Source organism: Ranitomeya imitator, chromosome 1 (genome assembly GCF_032444005.1).
Source record: "Ranitomeya imitator isolate aRanImi1 chromosome 1, aRanImi1.pri, whole genome shotgun sequence".
Taxonomy (NCBI): domain Eukaryota; kingdom Metazoa; phylum Chordata; class Amphibia; order Anura; family Dendrobatidae; genus Ranitomeya; species Ranitomeya imitator.
Window position 1 is genome coordinate 690,891,543 of NC_091282.1, and position 26,542 is coordinate 690,918,084.

Sequence of the window (26,542 nt, forward strand, 5' to 3'; positions counted from 1 at the left end):
GCACAAACTTGCCATAGCATGAATCAGAGCTTTACGCACAATTACTATACTTATTACTATTAAAAATGCCTTTAAAGATCCAGCTCTGCTCTACAGGATTGACAGGTCTCTCCCTATGTCAGGTGCAATAATATTTTTGGAAAAAAGTTGGCAGTTTTTTTTTTTTATTTGCAATCCTGGACAACCTCTTTAATGTGGATTCTATTTAGAAAACTGGTCCAGGGATGTGTGCGATACTGTTTCCAATAAAAGACAAATGGGTCTATGATAGTTAGCTGAGCCAGAGAAAGATAAAAGCTAAGGTTTCTTAACCCCTGGAGCTTTTTTCGGTTTTGCGTTATCGTTTTTCACTCCCGTCCTTCCCAGAGTCATAACTTTTTTATTTTTCCATCAATATGGCCACATGGGGGCTTGATTTTTTGCAGGACGAGTTGTACTTTTGAATGACACCATTGGTTTTATCATGTCGCGTTATAGAAAATAGGAAAAAAAAATTCCAAGCGAGGTGAAATTGCAAAATAAAAGTGCAATCCCACACTTGTTTTTAGTTTGGCTTTTTTGCTAGGTTCACTAAATGCTAAAACTGAGCTGCCATTATGATTCTCCAGGTCATTACGAGTTCATAGACACCTAACATGTCTAGATTCTTTTTTTTATCAGAGTGGTGAAAAAAAATTCCAATCTTTGTTAAAAAATAAAATTGAACCATTTTCCGGTACCCATAGGGTCTCCATTTTCGTGATCTCGGGTTGGGTGAGGGCTTATTTTTTGCGTGCCAACCTGACGTTTTTAATGATACCATTTTGGTGTAGGTACGAGCTTTTGATCGCCCGTTATTGCATTTTAATGCAATGTCGTGGCGACCAAAAAAACATAAGTTTTGACTTTTTGTTCTTGCTACGCCGTTTATCGATCATGTTAATCCTTTTATTGATCGATCGGGCTATTCTGAACACGGCGATACCAAATATGTGTATGTTTGATTAGATTTTTATTGTTTTATTTTGAATTGGGTGAAAGGGGGGTGATTTGAACTTTTATATTTTGAAAAACATTTTTTTAAATTACTTTTGGCATGCTTCAATAGTCGCCATAGGAGACTAGAAGCTGCAATAGCATGATCAGCTCAGTTACATAGTTGTGATGATCAGATCGCCTCTATGTAGCAGATTTACTGACTTGCTATGAGCGCCGACCACTGGGTGGCGCTCACAGCAATCTGGCACCGACAACCATAAAAGGTCTCCAGGAGACCTCACGTCATGCCAACATACCAGTGACCCGCGATCACGTGACGCGGGTCACCATCGTGCGTATTTTCAGCCCGATGGCCGGAAGCACGATTTAAATGTCGCAGTCAGAGTTTGACAGCGGCATTTAAACTGGGTAATAGCCATGGGTGGTTTGTAATTCCCTCGCAGCTATTGCGGGCACGTGTCAGCTGTTCAAAACAGCTGACATGCCCTGCGGAAAGATGTCGGCTCACCGCCGGAGCCCACATCAAAGGGAGGGATACCGACATCGACGTACTATTACACCCGAGGTCAGTAAGCGGTTAAACTAAAGGAGAAAAAAAAAATCAGTTTCTCACCTTTGTTTCCATTGTATGTACCAATGCACGGCACACTCTCCGGTGGATTCCATAATCGAACCGTTCCATCAGCTGAGCAAGAGAGTAATCTGTCTTTAACACCACTGTGAGCCAGGCTCCATACGGCGTCTGTGTGACCAACCAACGTGCCCGCAAGAACACTGGGATCTGTGAGACAGAAAGTGTTGACGGTATAGTCCTAAATGGTACTTCAACTATTCAAAGTTAAAATGACACAGCAGCATTGTAATGTGCGGCTATAAGGTCCTTTATGATCTACCCTAGAGTGCACAGAGACGAAACCATACACGTAACCCACAATACAGACTACACCTGGATGGAGGCAGAGACAAGGTCATTGTGTAGCTTCATCAATTAAATTATCTGAGAAAGGTGAACACATAGAAGGAGAGTAGAAGCTCCAACATACCATAGGTATCATAGGGGTCTACATTTGGGCTTAGCATGTTCCACCACTGTATCGTAGAGTCTATTCCTCCGCTGTAGCAGTGTTCTCCAGTAGAGCCGACTACCAGGGAGAGGACCGGACCCCTGGAGGAAAAAAGGGGTGAAAAAGGCATGAAAAATATGTCCTTAGAGGATCTCAACAAACTCAGATGAACACCACAAGACAAATTACAAAGTGACTATTTTCAGTTAAAATCTAGGCTAAAATTCAATAGTGTGTGAAAAATTAAGTACACCCCCATGAATCAGTATCTTTGTATAAGCAATAATAGTAGCAATAGCCTAAAGTAATGGTCTTCTGTAGGACTTCATGAGTCTTTCACATCGCTCAGGGATGGATTGTTTTGCCACTCTTCACTGAAATGTTGCTTAAATAACACCCGACCGATCAGCAGAAAGGAGCAATTCTTTTTCGACTGGAGCTGCTGACAAGGGCAGAACGCAGCACTTGGCAGCTTCATAGGGAATGAATGTAGCGGCGGTGGAGTAGGCAACACTGCTACTTCATTCTTACAGGGATAAAAGCATCCCGTCGTCCCAATCGGTGGTGTGGGGCCAAGGGGTATGAGCCCCACCAAGTAGGTTATCACTTATCCCCCTGGATAAGCCAATACAGGAGGTGTGTGTGGGGGGGGAGGGTAGAAGACATTTTTAAAGACGAACAAGTGGTTTGTTCCTTACAAAAACTTACATGTGAAGGTATCCCCATCAGTCAATAATAGGATGACCCAGCTATACATAATATATCAAATCAATCGTACTTAACTCCGATACGACTTTTTAAAATGGGTCGATTCCAAACCCCAGAATGTTTGCGATGTCACTCACTAGATGCAGACTTTCTTCACAAGATATGGAAGTGCCCTATCATTGTTCATTACTGGAAAGAGGTGACGTCATTATTAACGTCCTTGCTATTAATTCCTGTTCCCCTTGATCCATTAACTTGTATATTTGGAGTATGGGAGGAGGAGACTTGGGATCATTATATTGATATTATCTTACGAGACATGCTCTTTATGGCATGGAAGGTATTGGCACTGCGGTGGATGGGGGGCTCATGTCCAACTCTTAGAACTTGGATTGAACTAGTAAACTCTGTTATTCCGTGTGAACGCACACTGTATCAGAATAGAGGTTGTCCGGGCAAATTTGAACAAATTTGGGGTAGATGGAATTCTTCCCATCTTACTCCATAGATACACCATAATCGGGCCTTTGATGCCTGTCTTTGCGGGCATCACATGAGGGACAGATATGATGCAAAGTTTCCTTTCTTCTAGTGCGGCGAATTAGTAGTTATTGTAGTTGTAGTTATAACTTAGGATTTATGATTCTATGTTTTTATTTACATAACACATTGGTGCAAGTGACCTGACATACACAATTCACTGTTAAAAGATAACACTTGTTATAAATAAAGATACGTATTTTTTGTTGTATGTTTAACAATGCATATAATTATTTTTAAATTAGATTATGTTTAATAATAATGGATACACGTGTGCATGTACCATGGTTTATTTTGTTAACGAATAAAAAAACAAAACAAACAAAAAACTTACATGTGAGCTCTAAACGTATAGATTGGTTCCACATCGAACGAGGCACTCCTGAAGGCAGAAACAGATCCATTTATTAAGAGTGGTTTTGATTTATACATCATAAGATGAGGTCACAATGTAGCCGACCAGACTCACTTTTTGGCAGGGACTGTTTTCTGCAAGTTCCACAATTTTAGGGTGTGATCTTCAGATGCCGTTACCAGCACAGGCTCAACTGGGTGAAATGCTAAAGCTCGCACTCCATCAAAGTGACTTCGCAGGGTGTATTTGTGGTTCCAGGTTTTCCTAAATGCATCCTTATTAGACGGCATCTTTAATATAGAAGAAATCAATTGAAGGTTATCTATTCACTAAAATACAGCTGTGATGCAACATTACACACGTGTCTTCATAAAGCTACTACATCACAGTCCTCTCATGCTGCAGGATCCCGGTGTTCACCAGGCGGTCCTCCATGTGTAAATGTGTGATATTACATCTTTCCAACTGTGGGAGGATTGAGTGCTTCAGATCACCCTGTCCACGGTGAAAATCAAGAGTTAAATAACTTGTAAAAATCTGAGCTCCTGAATCAGCCTCTTTTTCCCCATTTTGCACTGGGTCTTTCCACTGCAGAGATTTCACTATTGTTTCCTCTGTTGAGCACTATGTGAAATCTCTGCTTTGCAGATTAACCGTTGCGTTTCTTCGGAGTCTTCTCTGTTGTAGTGTGCCTTCACCACTCTCTCTCGGATGCTGTCAATCATAGCTCGGCAACGAGTACTACATCAGCTGCCAAACTTTGATTGGCAGAATCTGGAAAGGTGAAAGTGCAGGCCCCCAGAAGCAACTCTGAAGAAACGCACAGCTGGCCTAGAAAGCAGGGATTTCACATGCTGCACTTCAAAAGAAACAACTGAATATCTCTGCAATGGAGCCACTCATGGAAATACAGAGAGCGGCAGAATCAGGGCAACTCGGGATTGTGTTTTACAAGGCATTTAACTTAATTTTTTGGAACAAGTGATCGATCCACAAGCAAATCACATCAACTTCTAAAACACACACAGAAATGCTTCTATATTGCAGAGAATTACACGTACCAGTGCTGTACTCATCAGCCAATGCTCCTGCGTTATACATTACCAGCATGAAGCGTGTTATTGTAGGAGGCATACAACTAAATGGAACCACTGTAGAACTGGTCATTGTTCATCGTACAATTCCTACACAAATGCGTCTGAACCTCTTCATTCCAGTACACCTTCACACTTACATCATAACTGTAGTCTGAATCATTGGTCACAGTGAGGTCGGCTAGTTCCCCAAGCCCCAGAACACTCTCGAGAACATCTTCTGATCCCATGATGAAGGTCTTCCCACCTCCAGAGGGAAAGGCTATGGGTTCGGCTATACAAAAAAAAAACAAACAAAAAAAAACACATCAATAGGTAATGTGATCATTTTCAAAAATCCCAATAATTTCCAAAAACAAGATGTATGAACAACTGAAAGAACAGGACATTCCACCGCAACACACGTCATAGTATTAGTGAATCATGTTGGGTCCCTGAGGGATTCGTACCTTCCTCTGCCCTCCCACCTTCATGATCTGTTATTCTGGTTGGTGAACGGGCAGGACTCAGGATGCCTGGAGGGATGCGGGACAGTTCCTCATCACCCAGGTCTGCAATCATATCGTGCAATTTCGTCCGGTTAACCCCTGAAAAGTAATCGCAGTGGTTCTTGAAAAGATCTTCCCTTCTTTTACACATTCTCCATTTAGTTCTCCATTGTAGGAGTCATTTACAGCTGTGACTTTATTGTCTCCTAAACTAATGTATCCAAAAAGTGGACCACTTGTTTTAAAGAAATTGCTTGGTTCAAAAAAGCTGTTTAAAAAGGGGTCTTAGAGTTTCTGAAACCTCCACCTGTTCTTTACTCACATTGCCCAGGTTCAGTGCAGAGTCTCCACTATGTAAGCACTGCAGACTTTATGTAAAGTCATCAGCACTGCAGCCAAACAGTGAGCTCAACGGGGGAAGCTCATGCAGTCCACTTGGGCAGAACTGTGAGCTTGGTTAATGGCAGCAGCGCTGACAACGTCATATTAGCTCTGCGGACAATAACAGACACCGGGAACATTGGCGGAGACTCAATGCTGGACCCGGGGAGGGTGGTCAAATCACAGTGATGCCGGGTGAGGGGTAGTTTCCAAATCAAGAAAACCACTTTAACAGCTTTTTAAAGTAGCAAAAATTACAATCTGCCAATCAGATCGGAAAACATAGTGGGGCATTTTGGCCACAAAGAAGTGAGTTTGCCTAGCATAGGGCCACGCTGACAGATGGGCTCACATACTAATCCAAATGTAATCAGAATGTGTGCTAAAAACTTTGCCTCTGTGTGTAGAACTTGATAGTGCCTAAACACATACATGTAATTTAGTAGAAACGCTTCTGTAAACGATGCCATCAGTATGTTTTGCAACAATAAGGTTACGAAGGTCTTGAGACAGCTCACTGTTTTTCCCCCATCATGAGACGTTTCATGTGTGGCACCTTGGGAATGAACCTTTTTATAGGCCATCAGTTGAACCAGCTGACATTATTTGTTAATAAGAGGCAAGATTGCTTTCTAATTACTGATAGATTTCATCTGGTGTCATGACTTTACATAGCTTTTTGCATCTCTCTTCATGTGTTCAATACTTTTCCCTGTGTCATATCTCGGTATTACACAAATTAATTTATGGACATCTATGGTTTGATTTCTTTGCCTCTGTGGATTGGATGGGTCTCATCTGATGAAGGAAACAGATTTCCGAAACAAGTGAGGACTTGGATTTGTGGACCTCACCGATTCCCATACGCCTTGGACAGTGACGTCATACGCTGCTCTTTAGCACATTGCCTTGCTTTCAGAAATGCTAACGGCCTCACTGATTTCATGCACCAGTGGATGAGGATCTTCTCCCTGGAAAGTTTCTGTGATTACAAACCAGGACTTTGCAGGACTCCATAGGGGTATCTATCTGCTGCCTGATCGGACAGCCACCTCAGGGTATGTAAAACAATGTTCATTACCTATATTTTAAAGGGCCACTGTCACCCCCCTCCAGCCGTTATAAACTAAAAGAGCCACCTTGTGCAGCAGTAATGCTGCATTCTAACAAGGTGGCTCTTTTAGTTTTGTGTTCAGGTATTATTAAAATAAAGCGTTTTGAAACTCTGCAGAAATACCTGTCTTTGTCCACGGAGGCGGGTCTGAAGCCTCCTCTGTGAAGTGCCCAACAGCCGTCACTCACATCTTCTGGGGCGATGGTCGCCGCCCCCTGCACGCTGTTTTCTTTTCAAATCCAACGCCGACGCTGTGTAAATATTTGTGGGGCAGGCGCAGTAAGCTCTGGCTGTCTGACGTCACAGCCAGGCTTGCAGACTGCGCCTGTGCTGGCAGTGCGGCCACCCACCTCGGGAATCCCTGCCCCGCAATGTGTTATGCATTATGCACAGTGCGGGGCTAGGATTCCTGGGAATGCGCACTGCATGTCTCAGACTCTCACCCACGTCCCCCGCCTTACAGCCTCTGTCTATTCAGCTGAGCTCATCCTGCTGCCTCCTCCTTCTGCTCATAGCAATCGCCGGGAAAGAAACAACCTACGAAACTTGCCTGCTAGCTGGCTGGAAGGCGGGGGACGTGGGTGAGAGTTGGATTTGAAAAGAAAACAGCGTGCAGGGGGCGGCGACCATCGCCCCAGAAGATGTGAGTGACGGCTGTTGGGCACTTCACAGAGGAGGCTTCAGACCCGCCTCCGTGGACAAAGACAGGTATTTCTGCAGAGTTTCAAAACGCTTTAGTTTAATAATACCTGAACACAAAACTAAAAGAGCCACCTTGTTAGAATGCAGCATTACTACTGCACAAGGTGGCTCTTTTAGTTTATAACGGCTGCAGGGGGGTGACAGTGGCCCTTTAAAGGTTAGTATTGTGTTTAATGGTCTTATTTCTTAAGGAGCCGCCTGGCAAAACATATGTTGGAGTCCCTTGGTTCATACATCTGGTAACATATAGGAGCAGAGAGAGTACGTTACCAGAGGTATGAAACCAGGGACTACAAAATACGTTTCACCAAGTGGTTCCTTGAAAAAGCCCCCTGGCGAAACGTATATGGGAGTCCCTGGGTTCATACATCTGGTCACATATAAATATTTAGGAGCAGTGAGAATATGTATTGATTTTATGTTGATATTCACACATGATTAGGTAATTTATCCACTTGGATTATGTGATATTTATGTGTGCAAGTCACTTTCAATACGGTCTCCGTGTTACATAAGGCAGAGCGAACGCCAAGATTTTATATACCCACCACATATACGTTTCTATGTGATTTTTTCATACAGGACTGTGTCCACTCTATATATGTTCTACTCCGCCTATTACAGACAATTTTTATCTCTGTTACAATAATAAACATGTTGTTATTCAATATTTTTTGGTGTCCATTCACACTTTTTGGTAGATTAAATATTGAAGGAGTGGCCACATATGCGCAACTAGTTAATTATTCTCTAGTGTTAAAATTTTTTATTGCAAGTCAGAAGCTCATCATAAATTAGACAAGTTGGTGTCGCTTTCTTCTGTTTTGCTCATTTTGGAGGAGCTGGCCAAAAGTCGCTAATTTCTTGTGCAAACTAACATTGCAAAGTTGCAGAATTTCTGTGAAAAGTGTTTTACACCAGATTTCTGGCGTTAACAGTCTCCGTGTTGAGGCGGAGGCAGAAATTTAGATGAGAGGAGTTGATATCTTCAGATCGGGACAACTTCAATAAAATTTTAAGCTGTAAGCCTTGTTATTTTGAAGACATTTAAATGAATATTTGAAAGCCGCATAATGTAGCCACAGATACCCCGATTCCAGAGATGTGTCACTTACTAGGTTGCTTGCTGTAGTTTTGGTAAAATCAGTGTTTCATCAGCAGGAGATTATCACAATTGGACTAATAAACCAGTAGCCATGTAGTCCAACCCTGCCCCACAACTGATTGCATAGGCAGAAAGCTGCCAATCAGTGATGTGGGCGGGGTTATACGGAGCTCAGCATTCAGAGAACTGCTAGATTTGCAGCAGATAAAATTGTGATAAAAAAAAAAATAGAGCTAGCAAAGTGCTGGAATCAGGGTCTCTGCCCCTACGTTATGTTACTATCAGATGGGACAGTAAAAACCTGGTGAATTATTCTCTTTAAAGATTTTTTTTTTTTTTTTTTTTTGAGTGGGGCAACCCCTTCAAAAAGAAAAAAAAAAAGAGTTTGGAAACAAAACTTTGAGAGTTCAAATTGGGATCAAACATATAAAGCTAAAAGGGCCAATTGGCACAAAATATTCATCAGAACAGTAAATTAGTGGTGTAGCTTCAGTATGCTGCAACAGATATTAACTAAAAAAGGGGTTTTGAGGGTGGTGCCCCGTGTAGCGGTCACTGGGGAGCCACATCGTGAAAATTGTAGCAGATTTAAAAAAATATTAGAAATTATTACTGCTCATGGCTTTGCAGTAGTGCGAGATGTGAATCTCTGCGGCCTATTATCTGGATCGGTGAGGATCAAGGGCAAACTCAACATATGTAGGGATGCCTTATCCTAAGCAACACTTTATAATGGAAAAACCTTTAAAATGAACCATTAAAGGGATTTTCCCCATGAATTAACTTTTTTACTGAATAGATTTCCTCTGGTTAAGAAAAACAAACAGAACTTTAACTTACCCACTCTTTTGCTCCAGTGCCAGTTCTTTACCGTTGACTCCCAAAGTTTTTAATATATTACAATCATTATATAGCACCATGTACTTACAATTGCTCATTTCACCTCTCTACCCAGTTAATTCTCCTCTTTTCCATTTGGTCTCTGACATCACGTGATTATAAACTGACTAGCTGAATCCTTCTACGCTCTATGTAGGAACAGGAGGTCAATTTTCCCTGTATGAGTCACTGCAAAAGTCCCTGGCAGGAGGGAGGAAGGGGCAGCAGGGTCAGGAGTTGAAGAGGGGAATGATTTCTGCAGGGACAAGAGACTTCCTATTTGTGAAGAGCAGAAAAAAAAAAAAAGAATTTACTGGGTAGAAAGGCAAAATGAGCAATTGTAAGTACACAGTGCTATATAATATGATGATTGCAAAATATTACGAGGATAAAAACTTATGGGAGCGCTTCAATAATGGCTGTTAATGCACAACTACACATCACCGCTGCAACCAATCACTGGGATTTTTTTTTTATATTAACCAGAGGAAGTTTAAGCAGAAGAGAATTTGATTCATGGACAACCCCTTACAGATTAATAGAACATGTAGACACCAAATGATAAAATTTTGCTAACTTATTTTCTTAAGCAAGTCAAAACGATCATAGTTTTATAGGCCTTTTTAAGTCCCATTCATACAGAGCAAAAATGTGTGGTCAGTTTTCTGTGTTTTTTCTCTAACCTAATAAAAAAAAAAACCAGTTAACTACTCCGATTGCAAAGAAATGACAGGTGTGAACGAAGCTAAACAACAAGATCAGAAGGGTTTTTGGACCCTAAATGTGAAGAAGTGTTTTCCATTTAATTCTAGTAGTACCATTCCACACCTAGAAGGAAAGTGTCAAGCTCCCCTCCAGCATATGGATTGTGGAAATTGCTGGCTTGTAGGCAGTAGCTGTCGTAACTAGATATCCCATGATGGCTTACTTAGGAATCATATTTGAGGGAATGGCCTGCTCACACTCGGCAGGATGTTATAGCTACAGATCTGCAGAGGCAATAGACCATTCCCTGTGAGGCTCAGGCATGGCAGAGTTTGTAAACTTCAGCCCACTTCATACTCCAAAACACTCTGCAAACGGAGATTCTGGTTTGGCTTTTATCCTAAGTCATGTGGCAAGACTCTTTAAAGGGTCGATATTGACTTTTAAAATTGCTACTATCAATAGGTGGCGCTAGATTTCAAGTCCTCTTACTCTCTGAAGAGGAAATTTGAAGGAGAATGCATGGCTTCTAAGTCTCCTCACTCTGACATGCCAGGCCTGGCTTGTCACGGTTCACAAAAAGAAACATTACCCCTTAAATCACTTGAAACTCAGACACCAGCCAAACAATGAACCTGAAATTATAATTTCATTACAGGTCATGAAGCAAGAAGGTATACCAGAAAATGACGCAATAAGTTGCATGTGAGCATGGAAAATGTCCACTTACTCTTGGCCCCCTTTGACCCCTTGCGCTCCTTCATGTACTGCTCCTTCAGTTTATCTATCAGAGACTGGTCTACATCCCAAACCTCAGCAGTTGGGGACAGGACGTCCTTGTCTGCATGCAGATGTTAGTAAAAGAGAGAGCACATGTCAATATCTCATTAATGTGTTAGTACCTTTAAATCACACATCTCGCTGGCCAGAGTTCACACTAGTGTTTTCATGGGATTAGTCATCAGATCCGTATCTTGTAAATGCACCAAGATTCATCAGATTGCACCTACTCCCAGATTACATGGATAAGGAATGGTTGCACGCGGGTTTCGACATACATGAAATGCTCACTATTACTGGCCACTGAGGTTACCGCCTTAGCCAGTGATATACTGATGGCTGGCATGGCCAGGCAGCAGAAACCGGTGGAGATGGAATAAGTGAGGAGGGTATCACCAGTTTTATGTATTTTCAAACTAGTGTGAGACACAGATTGGTGGATTGGACACCCGAACCAAAAGAATAAAAAAAAAAGTGTCCTGAACTTAGAACCAAACTGTCAGCGCTGTAATACTGATTACATTGACACCTTTGGTGCAGAAATCCATTTTGTGGTTCCAATTTAGTCACCATTTGAAGTTTTCTGCTAATTAGATTTCGGTGCACAGGGGCCGGACTGTACAGGGGGTCTTCTCCTCCCTGTCTGCAGTGATAGGTCACTGCTTTATCAGTTATCTGCCATCTCTTTATCAGTTATCTGCCATCTCACCAGTGACCGATCATTTGCAGGGCGGAGTGATCTGGGGGAAATTAGAAAAAAAATAAAAAAAATAACAGGGCTGAGGGGGTCAGGGTGAAAAATTGCAGGGCGGAGGCAGGTGGACAGGCTGGAGAATCAGTCAGGGAGCATAACACCAAGTGCATAAAAATCTAATCATCAGAAAACATCAAATGCCGATTACTGAAGAGCCAGAAAGCAGATTTCATCACCAAAGGCATCAATGTAGTCAGTATTACAGCCAGGTCTTTACTTTACAAAACCATCCTGACAGATTGTCTTTAAAGTATAAAGAAAGCATGGGAACAAATATTCGATGTCAGACTTCCTGAAAGAGATCATCGCAACCCGTTGGCGAATTTCCTTTTCGAGTGGTTGAGAAAATGAAAACACAAGTGTGAACCAAGCCTTACAGAGAGAATCTGTCACTACGACCGTCCTGTTACAGCACGGACCCCAGGATTGTACAATTACACCCTGTAAACTGATTTTTGCCAGATGAGGGCTGAAAAAGCAGCAGCTTTTGAGTGCATGACATGATCCATCATCGCGTGCTACATCTGGTGGTTTCATTGGCGGTCTCCATTCTTTACACTTTTGCAGGGGGAAGCTGGAGGATGGGTAATTAGGTGGGTGTAATTACACTGGCTAGCATAACCCTCGTAAGGGAATCACTGACGGTCCAATGTAAAAGTCTGCCATTATGACAAGATCTGAACATCCAGGGAAATACTTTTTATTAGTAAGTTACAGACACACAGTTTAGTAAAAGCAGAAGACATCAGTGGTGTCATTTATGCCATTCATGGTCAATAAACAGTATTTTTAGGAGACACAAGCACTTAGTCTTCATTTTCTTAAGGGTTTAAAGACAGTCACCGACACCAACGTCTTCATATTGGAGCATTGTAGTACTGAGTCAGTATATCCAGTATAATGGTGTGCAACATGTCAACCACGAGGAGTGTGCTGAAAAGAATAGTGTTTCTGCAATCCCGTGAGCTCGCTCAGCAGCTCTGATAGGGAACCTAACTTGTTGCTTACACTAGTACCATATGACAGGCGCTGTATAACAAGGAACCTGGGTGGCACTGTGGCCACATTTTGTGGATGTAAATGTTCCTAGCAATATCGTGGACATCCTTTTTCTAATACATCAGTTTGTGTGGCAGGCTCTCTTTGAAGTGCGCCTGTCACCAAGTGCTAAGAGTATTATTTTTATTCTCGCTGATCCCCTTGGTATACTGATTTTTAATTTTGCCAAAATACCCTATACAGCTCCAGAGATCAGGGCCTTTTTATTAAGTGCCAATTTTTATGGTCTTTTCAACGGGGCGTGGTTCAGGTGGTCATTTTGCAAGCCAGCCTAAAGACACGCCCCGGAGGATCAAGTGAACCATGCCCACTTCGAGGGGAAAAATATATAAAAATAAAAAAGGTCCATATCTCTGAGGACTACTGAGGGGAGGAACGGGAACAAAGACTAGTAATTTCTGACCGGTCCTCTGCTCAAAAAGGAAACACAAAGAATGAACAAGGGCAAGTTTGGTTAAGGTTCTGTTCACACATGTCTGATTTCTCTGTTAGATCTCAAAGTCTTTTGAAAGTTAAAATGTAATGTTGGTTTACATTTAAAAAAAAAAAAATTAACCACAGAAACTGAATGATTTTACTCAAGGATTCAACAAAAGTATAAACCTTGCAGCCAGTGTGAACAGGACCTAAAAAACATTCTACAGGGTTTCATCTCAATCTAATCGCTCACATTCATTATTAGACACAATTTTAATCCCAAAATTGTGCTCCCCCCAGGATGCTCCCAAAGGATTGTGTGCTTACAGGGAATAGACACACTAATGTGATAAATAAGGCAAAAAGAGAATGATGGCATATTGATTTAATACACTGTATGCATGGGGAATGTTTTTCCACAAGCTAAATCACTGCGTTCACACTGGGACTACAGAATCCCCCACCACACCAGTGACGAAGGATGGTGTGGGCCACAAGCAATACAAACAATGCATGGGAAGAATGTTCTGCACGCTGTTATGCAAACTATTTCGCCTTAAACAGTCTGGAAAGTTCCTGCTTAACGACTCAAGAAACAGGTTACTGAGCCCCACTTATTAATGGGAACAGCGGGCACACGAGAATTTAATGCATTTTTATTCATTATGACAAAGTTGGCCTAGCCTAGGAAAAAAAGACAATTTTCAAATTTATACTATTTTATTCAAAATGATCTCTTTTCATCTCAAGCAGTATTTCTAACACTTTTAAACATTTTTTATCTTGTTCGGCAAATCATGACTCCACAACAAAAATTTCCATCTCATTTGTTGTAAATTTTCATCCTTTTAATTATTTATTTGCTTGTTTGTTTCACAAAGAAACAATCAGATGTGGCCCATCAGATTGTCAAACTCAAAGCTGATCTCAAAGTTTCTGCAGGGCAATGCTTATGGGCAGGCGCATTATCCTGACAAAACGAGACACCTTTGTAAGTTCTTGCCGACTATCCCGTCCTCCCCTGACATGATAACGTCTCTTAATCGCAATTTCACAATTCTCCAAAGAAGGACAGGGCTCCTACAATTGCAGCTATTCCAGCCTCAGTGGACTGACATGGAGCAGCAACGATACCATACCTGTAATTTATTATATTAATCTTTAATGGGGGGGGAAGGGGAAAGGAGGGCAAATCAAACGTGTGTGTGGGGGGGGTTTTTCATATTTTTCAAAACTGGTGCTCGCGCCACACACCTGCGACAGATGAATAGTGTTTAACCCCATACTGACATCGTTCAATATACATATGTGCTCTTTACTGTGTGGGTTGATCAAATCACCGCATCACAAATTTAATTTTTATTCATTTTATTTTTTAAGTTCTGCTAATTTTGCAAAGGAAAAAGTTTTATTATTTTATAACAAAAAAAAAAAAATCTTCATTTGTCACCATATTTTACAGGTCTGTAGATAGTGTTATAGGAAGGCTTGTTTTTAACAGAACAATTTGCGGTTTTCGCTCGTCCCACTTTTGGCAAGTGCAACTTTTTGATCACTGTTCAATTTTTGGGCGGTAATAGGCATGCACATAACACTAAATCTGGAATGCTATTTAAATGTTAATCTTTTAGAGTTTAATTGACAAGCCAACGTTATTCTGTTAGTTGATACGATTACAGTGATACCCACCTTTTTATATTTTAATACATTTTCACATGCAAAATCACTTACAGAAAAACCACTTACGGTATTTTGGTCGCTGCATTATAGGAGGAGTCCTAACTTTTTCTGTCTACAGAACTGCACGAGGGCTTGTTTTTGCTTAATGAGGTGTAGGTTTTAGTCATACCATTTTGGAACAAATATGACTCTGACAGCTTTTGCAGGGAGCTGTTTAACTATTTTTTTACCATTATGTTTTCCTTTTTTTTTCTAACACTAAAACCATGTTTCTTTTATAGTACTTGCTAGTGATATTACATAGTAAAACCTATGTTGCACAGTGCATTATGTAACAGGTCAGTGTTGGAGTTAGACGGCCATCAGGCCCAGACCGGGCAATCTCTTCCTTTTTTAGCCTTTGTCAAACTCCTCACGTGCTGCTGTCACTCTTGACAGAGAGGTTTGAGCGATGGGATCGGCACGGCTCTGTCCGACCGTACACAGCAGGAGCTACGCACGGGAACGACTCCTATACCATTTTATCAGTAACTGTAACCCCCAAATCATATGCAGTCTGGATATACAATTATGTCCACGAAAAGGGTTAAGTTGTGAATTCAATAAAACGGGTTACAAAAAGAAAAACCTTAACCCTGATAAAAAGGTACAGCTTGGCAAACTAATAAGAGCCTTTGCATTCTGCAGCCAATGACCAATAAAACAGAATATACTCAGTTTGTGTGGCAATGACTACATACACAAGAATCCATGACAAGCAGCTTGGTCAAATCTAAAAGTTCAAGTCAAAATTCTTGCTGGCCAGTTCTATTGGTTTTTCCATGTAAAGCCCCAGTGTCTAGATAAAAAAGAATACGTACACTTACCCCACTCAGTCCCGTCTCCTGAACTTCTGGCCTCTCCGGCTCCTTCGCCATCTTCTGCAGTCACAAGAAAATCAAACTCTTTCAATGCTTCCTCTGTGTCATCAGCAAGTTCTGCCGCTAAACCTTCATTTCCAATCTGTTTAAAGGAGAAGTTTGAGATGAGATGTTTTCGCACAATCTATTCATTGTCAAGAAGAACAAGCCTGTGAGCTGAAGCATTAGCTAATGGCTGATCTCTGACAAGGGGGCACTATTCTCCCATCCTCTATACTGCAAGCCTTTGGCATCAAGGCAGCGATACAATGCACTAATGCCTGCAGTCCCAATGTTCATGAGTGGCCGCAGGAATCAAATTCCCAGGTGGCAGTGGAGGGCGGATCAGGAAACTCAGTCACGCCTTAGTGGGGGCACTATGGTGAGATTGGACAAGTGAGCCTCTTGGACTAGTCCTATTCACAAGAGTACGTGAAGAATGATCTTCAACAAGGTGCCAATCCAGACATACTGTGAACTTGCTCCACTCAAAGGACTTGCCTGTAATCACCATTATAAGATAAATGCAGCCATATAATTCGTTTACAAGTGCCGATCCTGCTGTCAGGGTCCCTTTAAAAAGGGATAAGACGTGCTCTTCAGCTGGAGAAGCACTTTCATTTTGGTTGTACAGTAGGCATTCATAGTCTACCATAACTTACTTTATGTTTTTTGTTTAACCGTTGTTTGTCATTGCCATCTGTGACCTCTTCTATAAGGTCCCCTTCATCTTCTTCATCACTGTCATCTGCGCTTTCTAAGAAATTAAAAGTTTCGAGTACATCACCTGAGTTCCTACAAAGAGAGTTCACAAATCAATACATAGATTATTACACCCTCCTGTTCATCATTTGTGCAAATTCGCTATGTAATGTTTCAGGTGCAAAGAGAAGTTCCACCCTTTGCCTTCTGGACTTATAGAATCTTAAATTTTATATAGGACTGGAATTGTGGCTACCTGGAAATCGTGTTGACAAGTCATTTTTAAGAAATATAACACAAAAAATCCAAAAACCAATTGCAGAATTGCATGTTTTTCCCATTTGCACTGCACTTGGAATTTTTTAAGATTGTTTTTCAGGACATTGATTAGTAAAACGAATGGTGCCATGCAAGAACAAGAATTCAAATGGCTATGTCAACAAAAATTGAAAAAAATTAGGACTCTTGGAAAAAATTATGCAAAAAAAATAAATAAATAATTGTCAGACATCTCTAATCCCTTTCCGCCACAATTATCATTTTTGCATTTTTCCCTCCCATTCTTCCAGGAGCCAAAACTCTTATATTAACCCCTTCATGACCCAGCCTATTTTGACCTTAATGACCTGGCCATTTTTTGCAATTCTGACCAGAGTCCCTTTATGAGGTAACTCAGGAACGCTTCAACGGATCCTAGCGATTCTGAAAATGTTTTTTCGTGACATACTGGGCTTCATGTTAGTAGTAAATTTAGGTCGATAATTTTTTGCGCTTGTGAAAAAAAAAAAAAAAAAAAAAAAAAAAAAAAATCGGAAATTTGGAAATTTTTTTGAAAATTTCACAATTTTCAAATTTTTATTCTGTTAAACCAGAGACTTATGTGGCACAAAATAGTTAATAAATAACATTACTCACATGTCTACTTTACATCAGCACAATTTTGGAAACAACATTTTTTTTTTCGCTAGGAAGTTATAAGGGTTAAAATTTGACCAGTGATTTCTCATTTTTACAACAAAATTTACAAAACCATTTTTTTTTTAGGGACACCTCACATTTGAAGTTAGTTTGAGGGGTCTATATGGCTGAAAATACCCAAAAGTGACACCATTCTAAAAACTGCACCCCTCAAGGTACTCAAAACCACATTCAATAAGTTTATTAACCCTTCTGGTACTTCACAGCAGCAGAGGCAACATGGAAGGAAAAAATGAACATTTCATTTTTTAGTCGCAAAAATGATCTTTCAGCAACAATTTTTTTATTTTCCCAAGGGTAAAAAGAGAAACTGGACCCCGAAAGTTTTGTACAATTTGCCCTGAGTACTCCGATACTCCATATGTGGGGGGGAACCACTGTTTTGGCGCACGACAGGGCTCGGAAGGGAAGGAGCGCCATTTGACTTTTTGAATGAAAAATTGGCTCCAATCTTTGGAGGACACCATGTCTCGTTTGGAGAGCCCCTGTGTGCCTAAACATTGAAGCTCCCCCACAAGTGACCCCATTTTGGAAACTAGACCTCCCAAGGAACTTATCTAGAGGTGTGGTGAGCACTTTGAACCCCATATGCCCCATATGTTTGGGTAAACCACTGTTTGGGCGCACGTCGGGGCTCGAAAGGGAGGGAGCACCATTTGACTTTTCGAACACAAGATTGGCTGGACTCAATGGTGGTGCAATGTCGCGTTTGGAGACCCCTGATGTGCCTAAACAGTGGTAACTCCTCAATTCTAACCCCAACACTAACCCCAACACACCCCTACCCTAATCCCAACTCTAGCCATAACCCTAATCACAACCCTAACCCCAACACACCCCTAACCCCAACCATAATCACAAGCCTAACCCTAACCCCAACACACCCCTAACCATAATCTTAACCCCATTTCCAACCCTAACCTTAATTCCAACCCTAAGGCTATGTGCCCACGTTGCGGATTCGTGTGAGGATTTTTCCGCACAGTTTTTGAACAATCCGCAGGTAAAACGCAGTGCGTTTTACCTGCTGATTTACCGTGGATTTCCAGTGTTTTTGTGCGGATTTCACCTGCGGATTCCTATTGAGGAACAGGTGTAAAAGGCTGCGGAATCCGCACAAAGAATTGACATGCTACGGAAAATACAACGCAGCGTTTCCGTGCGGTATTTTCCGCACCATGGGCACAGCGGGTTTGGTTTTCCATACGTTTACATGGTACTGTAAACGTGATGGAAAACTGCTATGAATCTGCAGCGGCCAATCCACTGTGGATCCGCAGCCAAATCCGCACACACCCTTGTTCTAAGCCTAACCCTAACCCCAGGTCTAACCCTAACCTGTTGTGAATTCTGTGGCCAAGCTCCCTCCTGCGGTCGTGAGTGGTACATCGGCTGGTTCTGTCTATGAGCTTCCTTTGGTGGATGAGAGTGGTACTGCGGCTTCTGAGTTTCCTTCCTCAGGTGATGAGGTTAAGTCGTTAGGTGCTGCTCTATTTAACTCCACCTGGTGCTTTGATCCTGGCCTCCAGTCAATGTTCTAGTATTGGTCTTGCTTCCTCCTGGATCGTTCCTGTGGCCTGTCTATCCTGCATAAGCTAAGTTCTGCTTGTGTTACTTTTGTTTGCTGTTTTTTCTGTTTAGCTTGCTATATTGGTTTTTCTTGCTTGCTGGAAGCTCTGAGATGCAGAGGGAGCACCTCCGTACCGTTAGTCGGAGCGGAGGGTCTTTTTGCACCTCTGCGTGGTTGTTTGTAGGTTTTTGTGTTGACCGCAAAGCTATCTTTCCTATCCTCGGTCTATTCAGTAAGTCGGGCCTCACTTTGCTAAATCTATTTCATCTCTGTGTTTGTATTTCATCTTTACTCACAGTCATTATATGTGGGGGGGCTGCCTTTTCCTTTGGGGAATTTCTCTGAGGCAAGGTAGGCTTATTTTTCTATCTTCAGGGCTAGTTAGTTTCTCAGGCTGTGCAGAGTTGCATAGAGAGCGTTAGGCGCAATCCACGGCTACCTCTGGTGTGGTGTGATAGGATTAGGGATTGCGGTCAGCAGAGTTTCCACGTCTCAGAGCTCGTCCTATGTTTTTGGTCAATGTCAGGTCACTTTGTGTGCTCTGAACTTCAAGGTCCATTGTGGTTCTGAATTACCTGTTCATAACAGTACTGGAGGCCCAAAGTACTAATGCTTCTCAATAGAGGGAAAAGAGAAGTTCTGAGACCATTTTTTTTTCTTTGCACTGTGTTCTGTCTTTCTTTTCCCCTTTACATCAGGGTGGTTCAGAACACAGGTGTGGACATGGACATTCAGGGTCTGTCCTCTTTGATGGATAATCTCACTATAAGAGTACAGAACATTCAATATTTAGTGGTTCAGAATCCTATGTTAGAACCTAAAATTCCTATTCCTGAGTTATTTTCTGGAGATAGAGCTAAGTTTTTGAATTTTAAAAATAATTAAACTATTTCTGGCTTTGAAACCCCGCTCCTCTGGTGACCCAGTTCAACAAGTTAAGATCATTATTTCTTTATTACGTGGCGACCCTCAAGACTGGGCATTTTCCCTTGCGCCAGGAGATCCTGCATTATGTAATATTGATGCGTTTTTTCTGGCGCTCGGATTGCTGTACGACGAACCCAATTCAGTGGATCAGGCAGAGAAAAATTTGCTGGCTCTGTGTCAGGGTCAGGATGAGATAGAGATTTATTGTCAGAAGTTTAGAAAGTGGTCCGTGCTCACTCAATGGAATGAATGTGCGCTGGCAGCTATTTTCAGAAAGGGTCTCTCTGAAGCCCTTAAGGATGTCATGGTGGGATTTCCTATGCCTGCTGGTCTAAATGAGTCTATGTCTTTGGCCATTCAGATCGGTCGACGCTTGCGTGAGCGTAAATCTGTGCACCATTTGGCGGTATTATCTGAGCATAAACCTGAGCCTATGCAGTGCGATAGGACTTTGACCAGAGCGGAAAGGCAAGAACACAGACGTCAGAATGGGCTGTGTTTCTACTGTGGTGATTCCACTCATGCTATCTCCGATTGTCCTAAGCGCACTAAGCGGTTCGCTAGGTCCGCCACCATTGGTACGGTACTGTCGAAATTTCTTTTGTCCGTTACTTTGATCTGCTCTTTGTCTTCCTATTCTGTCATGGCATTTGTGGATTAAGGCGCTGCCCTGAATTTGATGGACTTGGAGTTTGCTAGGCGCTGTGGGTTTGTCTTGGAGCCCTTGCAGTGTCTTATTCCATTGAGAGGAATTGATGCTACGCCTTTGGCCAAGAATAAGCCTCAGTATTGGACCCAGCTGACCATGTGCATGGCTCCTGCGCACCAGGAGGATATTCGCTTTCTGGTGTTGCATAATCTGCATGATGTGGTCGTGTTGGGGTTGCCATAACTACAAGTCCATAACCCAGTATTAGATTGGAAATCAATGTCTGTGTCCAGCTGGGGTTGTCAGGGGGTACATGGTGATGTTCCATTTCTGTCTCTCTCATCATCCACCCCTTCTGAGGTCCCAGAGTTCTCGTCTGATTACCGGGATGTATTCGATGAGCCCAAGTCCAATGCCCTACCTCCGCATAGGGATTGTGATTGTGCTATCGATTTGATTCCTGGTAGTAAGTTTCCTAAGGGTCGACTGTTTAATTTATCTGTACCTGAGCACGCCGCTATGCGGAGTTACGTGAAGGAGTCTTTGGAGAAGGGTCATATTCGCCCGTCATCGTCGCCATTAGGAGCGGGGTTCTTTTTTGTGGCCAAGAAGGATGGTTCGCTGAGACGTTGTATTGATTACCGCCTTCTAAATAAAATTACGGTCAAATTTCAGTACCCCTTGCCGCTGCTGTCTGATTTGTTTGCTCGGATTAAGGGGGCTAGTTGGTTCACCAAGATAGATCTTCGTGGTGCGTATAATCTTGTGCGTATTAAACGGGGCGATGAATGGAAAACAGCATTTAATACGCCCGAAGGCCATTTTGAGTACCTGGTTATGCCATTCGGGCTTTCTAATGCTCCATCAGTGTTTCAGTCCTTTATGCATGACATCTTCCGAGAGTACCTGGATAAATTCCTGATTGTATACTTGGATGATATTTTGGTCTTCTCGGATGATTGGGAGTCTCATGTGAAGCAGGTCAGAATGGTGTTCCAGGTCCTGCGTGCTAATTCTTTGTTTGTGAAGGGGTCAAAGTGTCTCTTTGGTGTTCAGTAGGTTTCATTTTTGGGGTTCATTTTTTCTCCTTCTACTATCGAGATGGACCCTGTTAAAGTTCAGGCCATTTATGATTGGACTCAGCCAACATCCCTGAAGAGTCTGCAGAAGTTCCTGGGCTTTGCTAATTTTTATCGTCGCTTCATCAATAATTTTTCTAGTATTGCTAAACCGTTGACTGATTTGACCAAGAAGGTTGCTGATTTGGTCAATTGGTCTTCTGCTGCTGTGGAAGCTTTTCAGGAGTTGAAGCGTCGTTTTTCTTCTGCCCCTGTGTTGTGCCAACCAGATGTTTCGCTTCCGTTCCAGGTCGAGGTTGATGCTTCTGAAATTGGAGCAGGGGCTGTTTTGTCGCAGAGAAGTTCTGATTGCTCGGTGATGAAACCATGCGCCTTCTTTTCCAGGAAATTTTCGCCTGCTGAGCGAAATTATGATGTTGGCAATCGAGAGTTGCTGGCCATGAAGTGGGCATTCGAGGAGTGGCGTCATTGGCTTGAAGGAGCTAAGCATCGCGTGGTGGTCTTGACTGATCACAAGAATTTGACTTATCTCGAGTCTGCCAAACGGTTGAATCCTAGACAGGCTCGTTGGTCGCTGTTTTTCTCCCGTTTTGACTTTGTGGTTTCGTACCTTCCGGGCTCTAAAAATGTGAAGGCGGATGCCCTGTCTAGGAGTTTTGTGCCCGATTCTCCGGGTTTGCCTGAGCTGGCGTTTATTCTCAAAGAGGGGGTAATTTTGTCTGCCATCTCCCCTGATTTGCGGCGGGTGCTGCAAAAATTTCAGGCTAATAGACCTGACCGTTGCCCAGCGGAGAAACTGTTTGTCCCTGATAGGTGGACGAATAAAGTTATCTCTGAGGTTCATTGTTCGGTGTTGGCTGGTCATCCTGGAATCTTTGGTACCAGAGATTTGGTGGCTAGATCCTTTTGGTGGCCGTCTCTGTCGCGGGATGTGCGTTCTTTTGTGCAGTCCTGTGGGATTTGTGCTCGGGCTAAGCCCTGCTGTTCTCGTGCCAGTGGGTTGCTTTTGCCCTTGCCGGTCTCGAAGAGGCCTTGGACACATCTCTATGGATTTTATTTCGGATCTCCCCGTCTCTCAAAGAATGTCGGTCATTTGGGTGGTTTGTGATCGCTTCTCTAAGATGGTCCATTTGGTGCCCTTGTCTAAATTGCCTTCCTCCTCTGATTTGGTGCCATTGTTTTTCCAGCATGTGGTTCGTTTACATGGCATTCCAGAGAACATCGTTTCTGACAGAGGTTCCCAGTTTGTTTCGAGGTTTTGGCGAGCCTTTTGTGCTAGGATGGGCATTGATTTGTCTTTTTCCTCGGCTTTCCATCCTCAGACAAATGGCCAGACTGAACGAACCAATCAGACCTTGGAAACATATCTCAGATCTTTTGTTTCTGCTGATCAGGATGATTGGGTGTCCTTTTTGCCTTTGGCCGAGTTCGCCCTTAATAATCGGGCCAGCTCGGCTACTTTGGTTTCGCCGTTTTTCTGCAATTCTGGGTTCCATCCTCGTTTCTCTTCAGGGCAGGTTGAGTCTTCGGACTGTCCTGGTGTGGATACTGTGGTGGATAGGTTGCTGCAGATTTGGACTCATGTAATGGACAATTTGACTTTGTCCCAGGAGAAGGCTCAACGTTTCGCTAACCGCAGGCGCTGTGTGGGTCCCCGACTTCGTGTTGGGGATTTGGTTTGGTTGTCATCTCGTTATATTCCTATGAAGGTTTCCTCTCCTAAATTTAAGCCTCGTTTCATTGGTCCATATAGGATTTCTGAGGTTCTTAATCCTGTGTCTTTTCGTTTGACTCTTCCGGCTTCTTTTTCCAGCCATAACGTGTTCCATAGGTCATTGTTGCGGAGATACGTGGCACCTGTGGTTCCATCTATTGATCCTCCTGCTCCGGTTTTGGTTGAAGGGGAATTGGAGTATATAGTGGAGAAGATTTTGGATTCTCGTGTTTCGAGACGGAAACTCCAGTATCTGGTTAAGTGGAAAGGTTATGGTCAGGAAGATAATTCCTGGGTCTTTGCCTCTGATGTCCATGCTGCCGATCTAGTTCGTGCCTTTCATGTGGCTCATCCTGGTCGGCCTGGGGGCTCTGGTGACGGTTCGGTGACCCCTCCTCAAGGGGGGGGTGGGGAGTACTGTTGTGAATTCTGTGGCCAAGCTCCCTCCTGTGGTCGTGAGTGGTACTTCGGCTGGTTCTGTCTATGAGCTTCCTTTGGTGGATGAGAGTGGTACTGCGGCTTCTGAGTTTCCTTCCTCAGGTGATGAGGTTAAGTCGTTAGGTGCTGCTCTATTTAACTCCACCTGGTGCTTTGATCCTGGCCTCCAGTCTATGTTCTAGTATTGGTCTTGCTTCCTCCTGGATCGTTCCTGTGGCCTGTCTATCCTGCATAAGCTAAGTTCTGCTTGTGTTACTTTTGTTTGCTGTTTTTTCTGTCCAGCTTGCTATATTGTTTTTTCTTGCTTGCTGGAAGCTCTGAGACGCAGAGGGAGCACCTCCGTACCGTTAGTCGGTGCGGAGGGTCTTTTTGCCCCTCTGCGTGGTTGTTTGTAGGTTTTTGTGTTGACCGCAAAGCTATTTTTCCTATCCTCGGTCTATTCAGTAAGTCGGGCCTCACTTTGCGAAATCTATTTCATCTCTGTGTTTGTATTTCATCTTTACTCACAGTCATTATATGTGGGGGGCTGCCTTTTCCTTTGGGGAATTTCTCTGAGGCAAGGTAGGCTTATTTTTCTATCTTCAGGGCTAGTTAGTTTCTCAGGCTGTGCCGAGTTGCATAGGGAGCGTTAGGCGCAATCCACGGCTACCTCTGGTGTGGTGTGATAGGATTAGGGATTGCGGTCAGCAGAGTTTCCACGTCTCAGAGCTCGTCCTATGTTTTTGGTCAATGTCAGGTCACTTTGTGTGCTCTGAACTTCAAGGTCCATTGTGGTTCTGAATTACCTGTTCATAACACTAACCCCAGGTCTAACCCTAACCCCAGGTCTAACCCTAACCCCAGGTCTAACCCTAACCCCAGGTCTAACCCTAACCCCAGGTCTAACCCTAACCCCAGGTCTAACCCTATCCCCAGGTCTAGCCCTAACCCCAGGTCTAGCCCTAACCCCAGGTCTAGCCCTAACCCCAGGTCTAGCCCTAACCCCAGGTCTAGCCCTAACCCCAGGTCTAACCCTAACCATAGTGGAAAAATAAAAGTAAATATATTTTATTTTATTATTGTCCCTAACTATGGGGTGATAAAGGGTGAAGGGGTTATTTATTATTTTGATCACTGTGATAGGTTTTATCAGTGTGATCAAAATGTACTTGGAATGAATCTGCCGGCCGTCAGATTTTGGAAGATGGCGGCGCCCATGCAGAAGACGGACGGACATCGGAGGTCGGTAAGTATGCGGGGGTGGGATCGGACGAGGGGGGTGGGATAGGACAAGGGGGGGGGAGGGGGGAGAGGTGGTTGGGGGTGTTTTGGATCGGACGGAAGGGGGAGCGGACAGGAGGGGAGCGGAGCACAGGACAGGATGGAGGACTGGGGCGGTGGATCGGTGGCAGATCGCGGTCTCCAGCCATGGCCGATGATATTGCAGCAGCGGCCATGGCTGGATTGTAATATTTTACCAATTTTCATTGGTGAAATATTACGATTGGCTGTTGAAAGTGAAGTTTCACTTTCAGTCAGAGCAATGCAGCCTCAATAGTAAAAATATCTAATGTTAAAAATAATTAAAATAAATAAAAAATCATCATATACTCACATTCCAGCGCCTTTCCCGCTCCTCGCGATGCTTTGGTGACAGATCCATGCAAGTGGCAGGTTCCGGTGGCAAGGATGGTATGCGACAAGGACCTGCCATGACGTCACGGTCATGTGACCGCGACGTCATCACAGGTCCTGCGAGAAAGACCTGCCATGACGTCACGGTCATGTGACTGCAACGTCATCACAGGTCCTGTGCCCATACCAAACCCTGGGACCGGAAGCTGCCGCGTGCACCGCACATAGGGCCAGGACTTCAACGGAGGGCGAGTATATGTTTATTTTTTATTTTAAGTCTGTATACTACGTGGCCCTGTGCTGTATACTCCGTCGCTGTGCAATATACTCCGTCGCTGTGCAATATACTATGTGGCTGGGCAATATACTACGTGGCTGGGCAATCTACTACGTGGCTGGGCAATCTACTACGTGGCTGGGCAATATACTACGTGGAAGAAAAAACATCCAAAAAACAAATAAACAAAAGGGAAAATCAAAAACCGTGTAACATATAATCCCTTTAAAAACAAATATATTTATTTAGAAATAGTCTAAAAAATACCACTTCCCAGTGAACACAGAAAAATGGAATACAGAAACGAATCCACTAAGTGCACCTTTCCTCACAGATAGCCCTACACTCACCTACTATCCCTTCCCGACAGTGGAGGTTGGCACCCTGATATATAGGATTTTTGTGCACCTTAGTTTTTCTCTACCCTACATCTTCCTTCATTTCTTTTTATTGCTCATTGTTTTCCCTCCTATAGCTGACTAGTTACATTAATAGGGATAGCAGGTGTCAGCCGTCGCGGAGTGGGGGCGCCAAAATATCTATCAGGGTGCCAACCTCCACTGTCAGGAAGGGATAGTAGGTGAGTGTAGGGCTATCTGTGAGGAAAGGTGCACTTAGTGGATTCGTTTCTGTATTCCATTTTTCTGTGTTCAGTGGTATTTTTTTAGACTATTTCTAAATAAATATATTTGTTTTTAAAGGGATTATATGTTACACAATATACTACGTGGACATGCATATTCTAGAATACCCGATGCGTGAGAATTGGGCCACCATCTAGTATATCTATCTATATAGATATCTATCTCTCCAACTATATATACATACAATACTCAAAAAAATAAAGGGAACACTAAAATCCCACATCCTAGATATCACTGAATGAAATATT

The 26,542-nt window shown here is 42.9% G+C and overlaps 1 protein-coding gene across 8 annotated transcripts in view; it reads right to left on the reverse strand.

Moving 5' to 3' along the window:
- The window catches only part of STRN3 (striatin 3), a 73,490-nt gene that overhangs the window by 6,093 nt on the left and 40,855 nt on the right, over positions 1-26,542 (reverse strand). The window contains exons 6-14 of one of the 8 annotated variants that reach the window (XM_069730303.1): positions 16,365-16,497; positions 15,670-15,805; positions 10,844-10,954; positions 5,189-5,326; positions 4,880-5,013; positions 3,760-3,935; positions 3,625-3,672; positions 2,022-2,143; positions 1,592-1,759 (exon numbers count right to left, since the gene is read on the reverse strand). In XM_069730303.1, coding sequence (XP_069586404.1) covers positions 1,592-1,759; positions 2,022-2,143; positions 3,625-3,672; positions 3,760-3,935; positions 4,880-5,013; positions 5,189-5,326; positions 10,844-10,954; positions 15,670-15,805; positions 16,365-16,497 — 1,166 coding nt within the window. Of the gene's footprint in view, positions 1-1,591; positions 1,760-2,021; positions 2,144-3,624; positions 3,673-3,759; positions 3,936-4,879; positions 5,014-5,188; positions 5,327-10,843; positions 10,955-15,663; positions 15,806-16,364; positions 16,498-26,542 lie in introns of all 8 variants that reach the window. The other 7 variants (XM_069730295.1, XM_069730315.1, XM_069730328.1 and 4 more) reach the window with 7 other exon arrangements.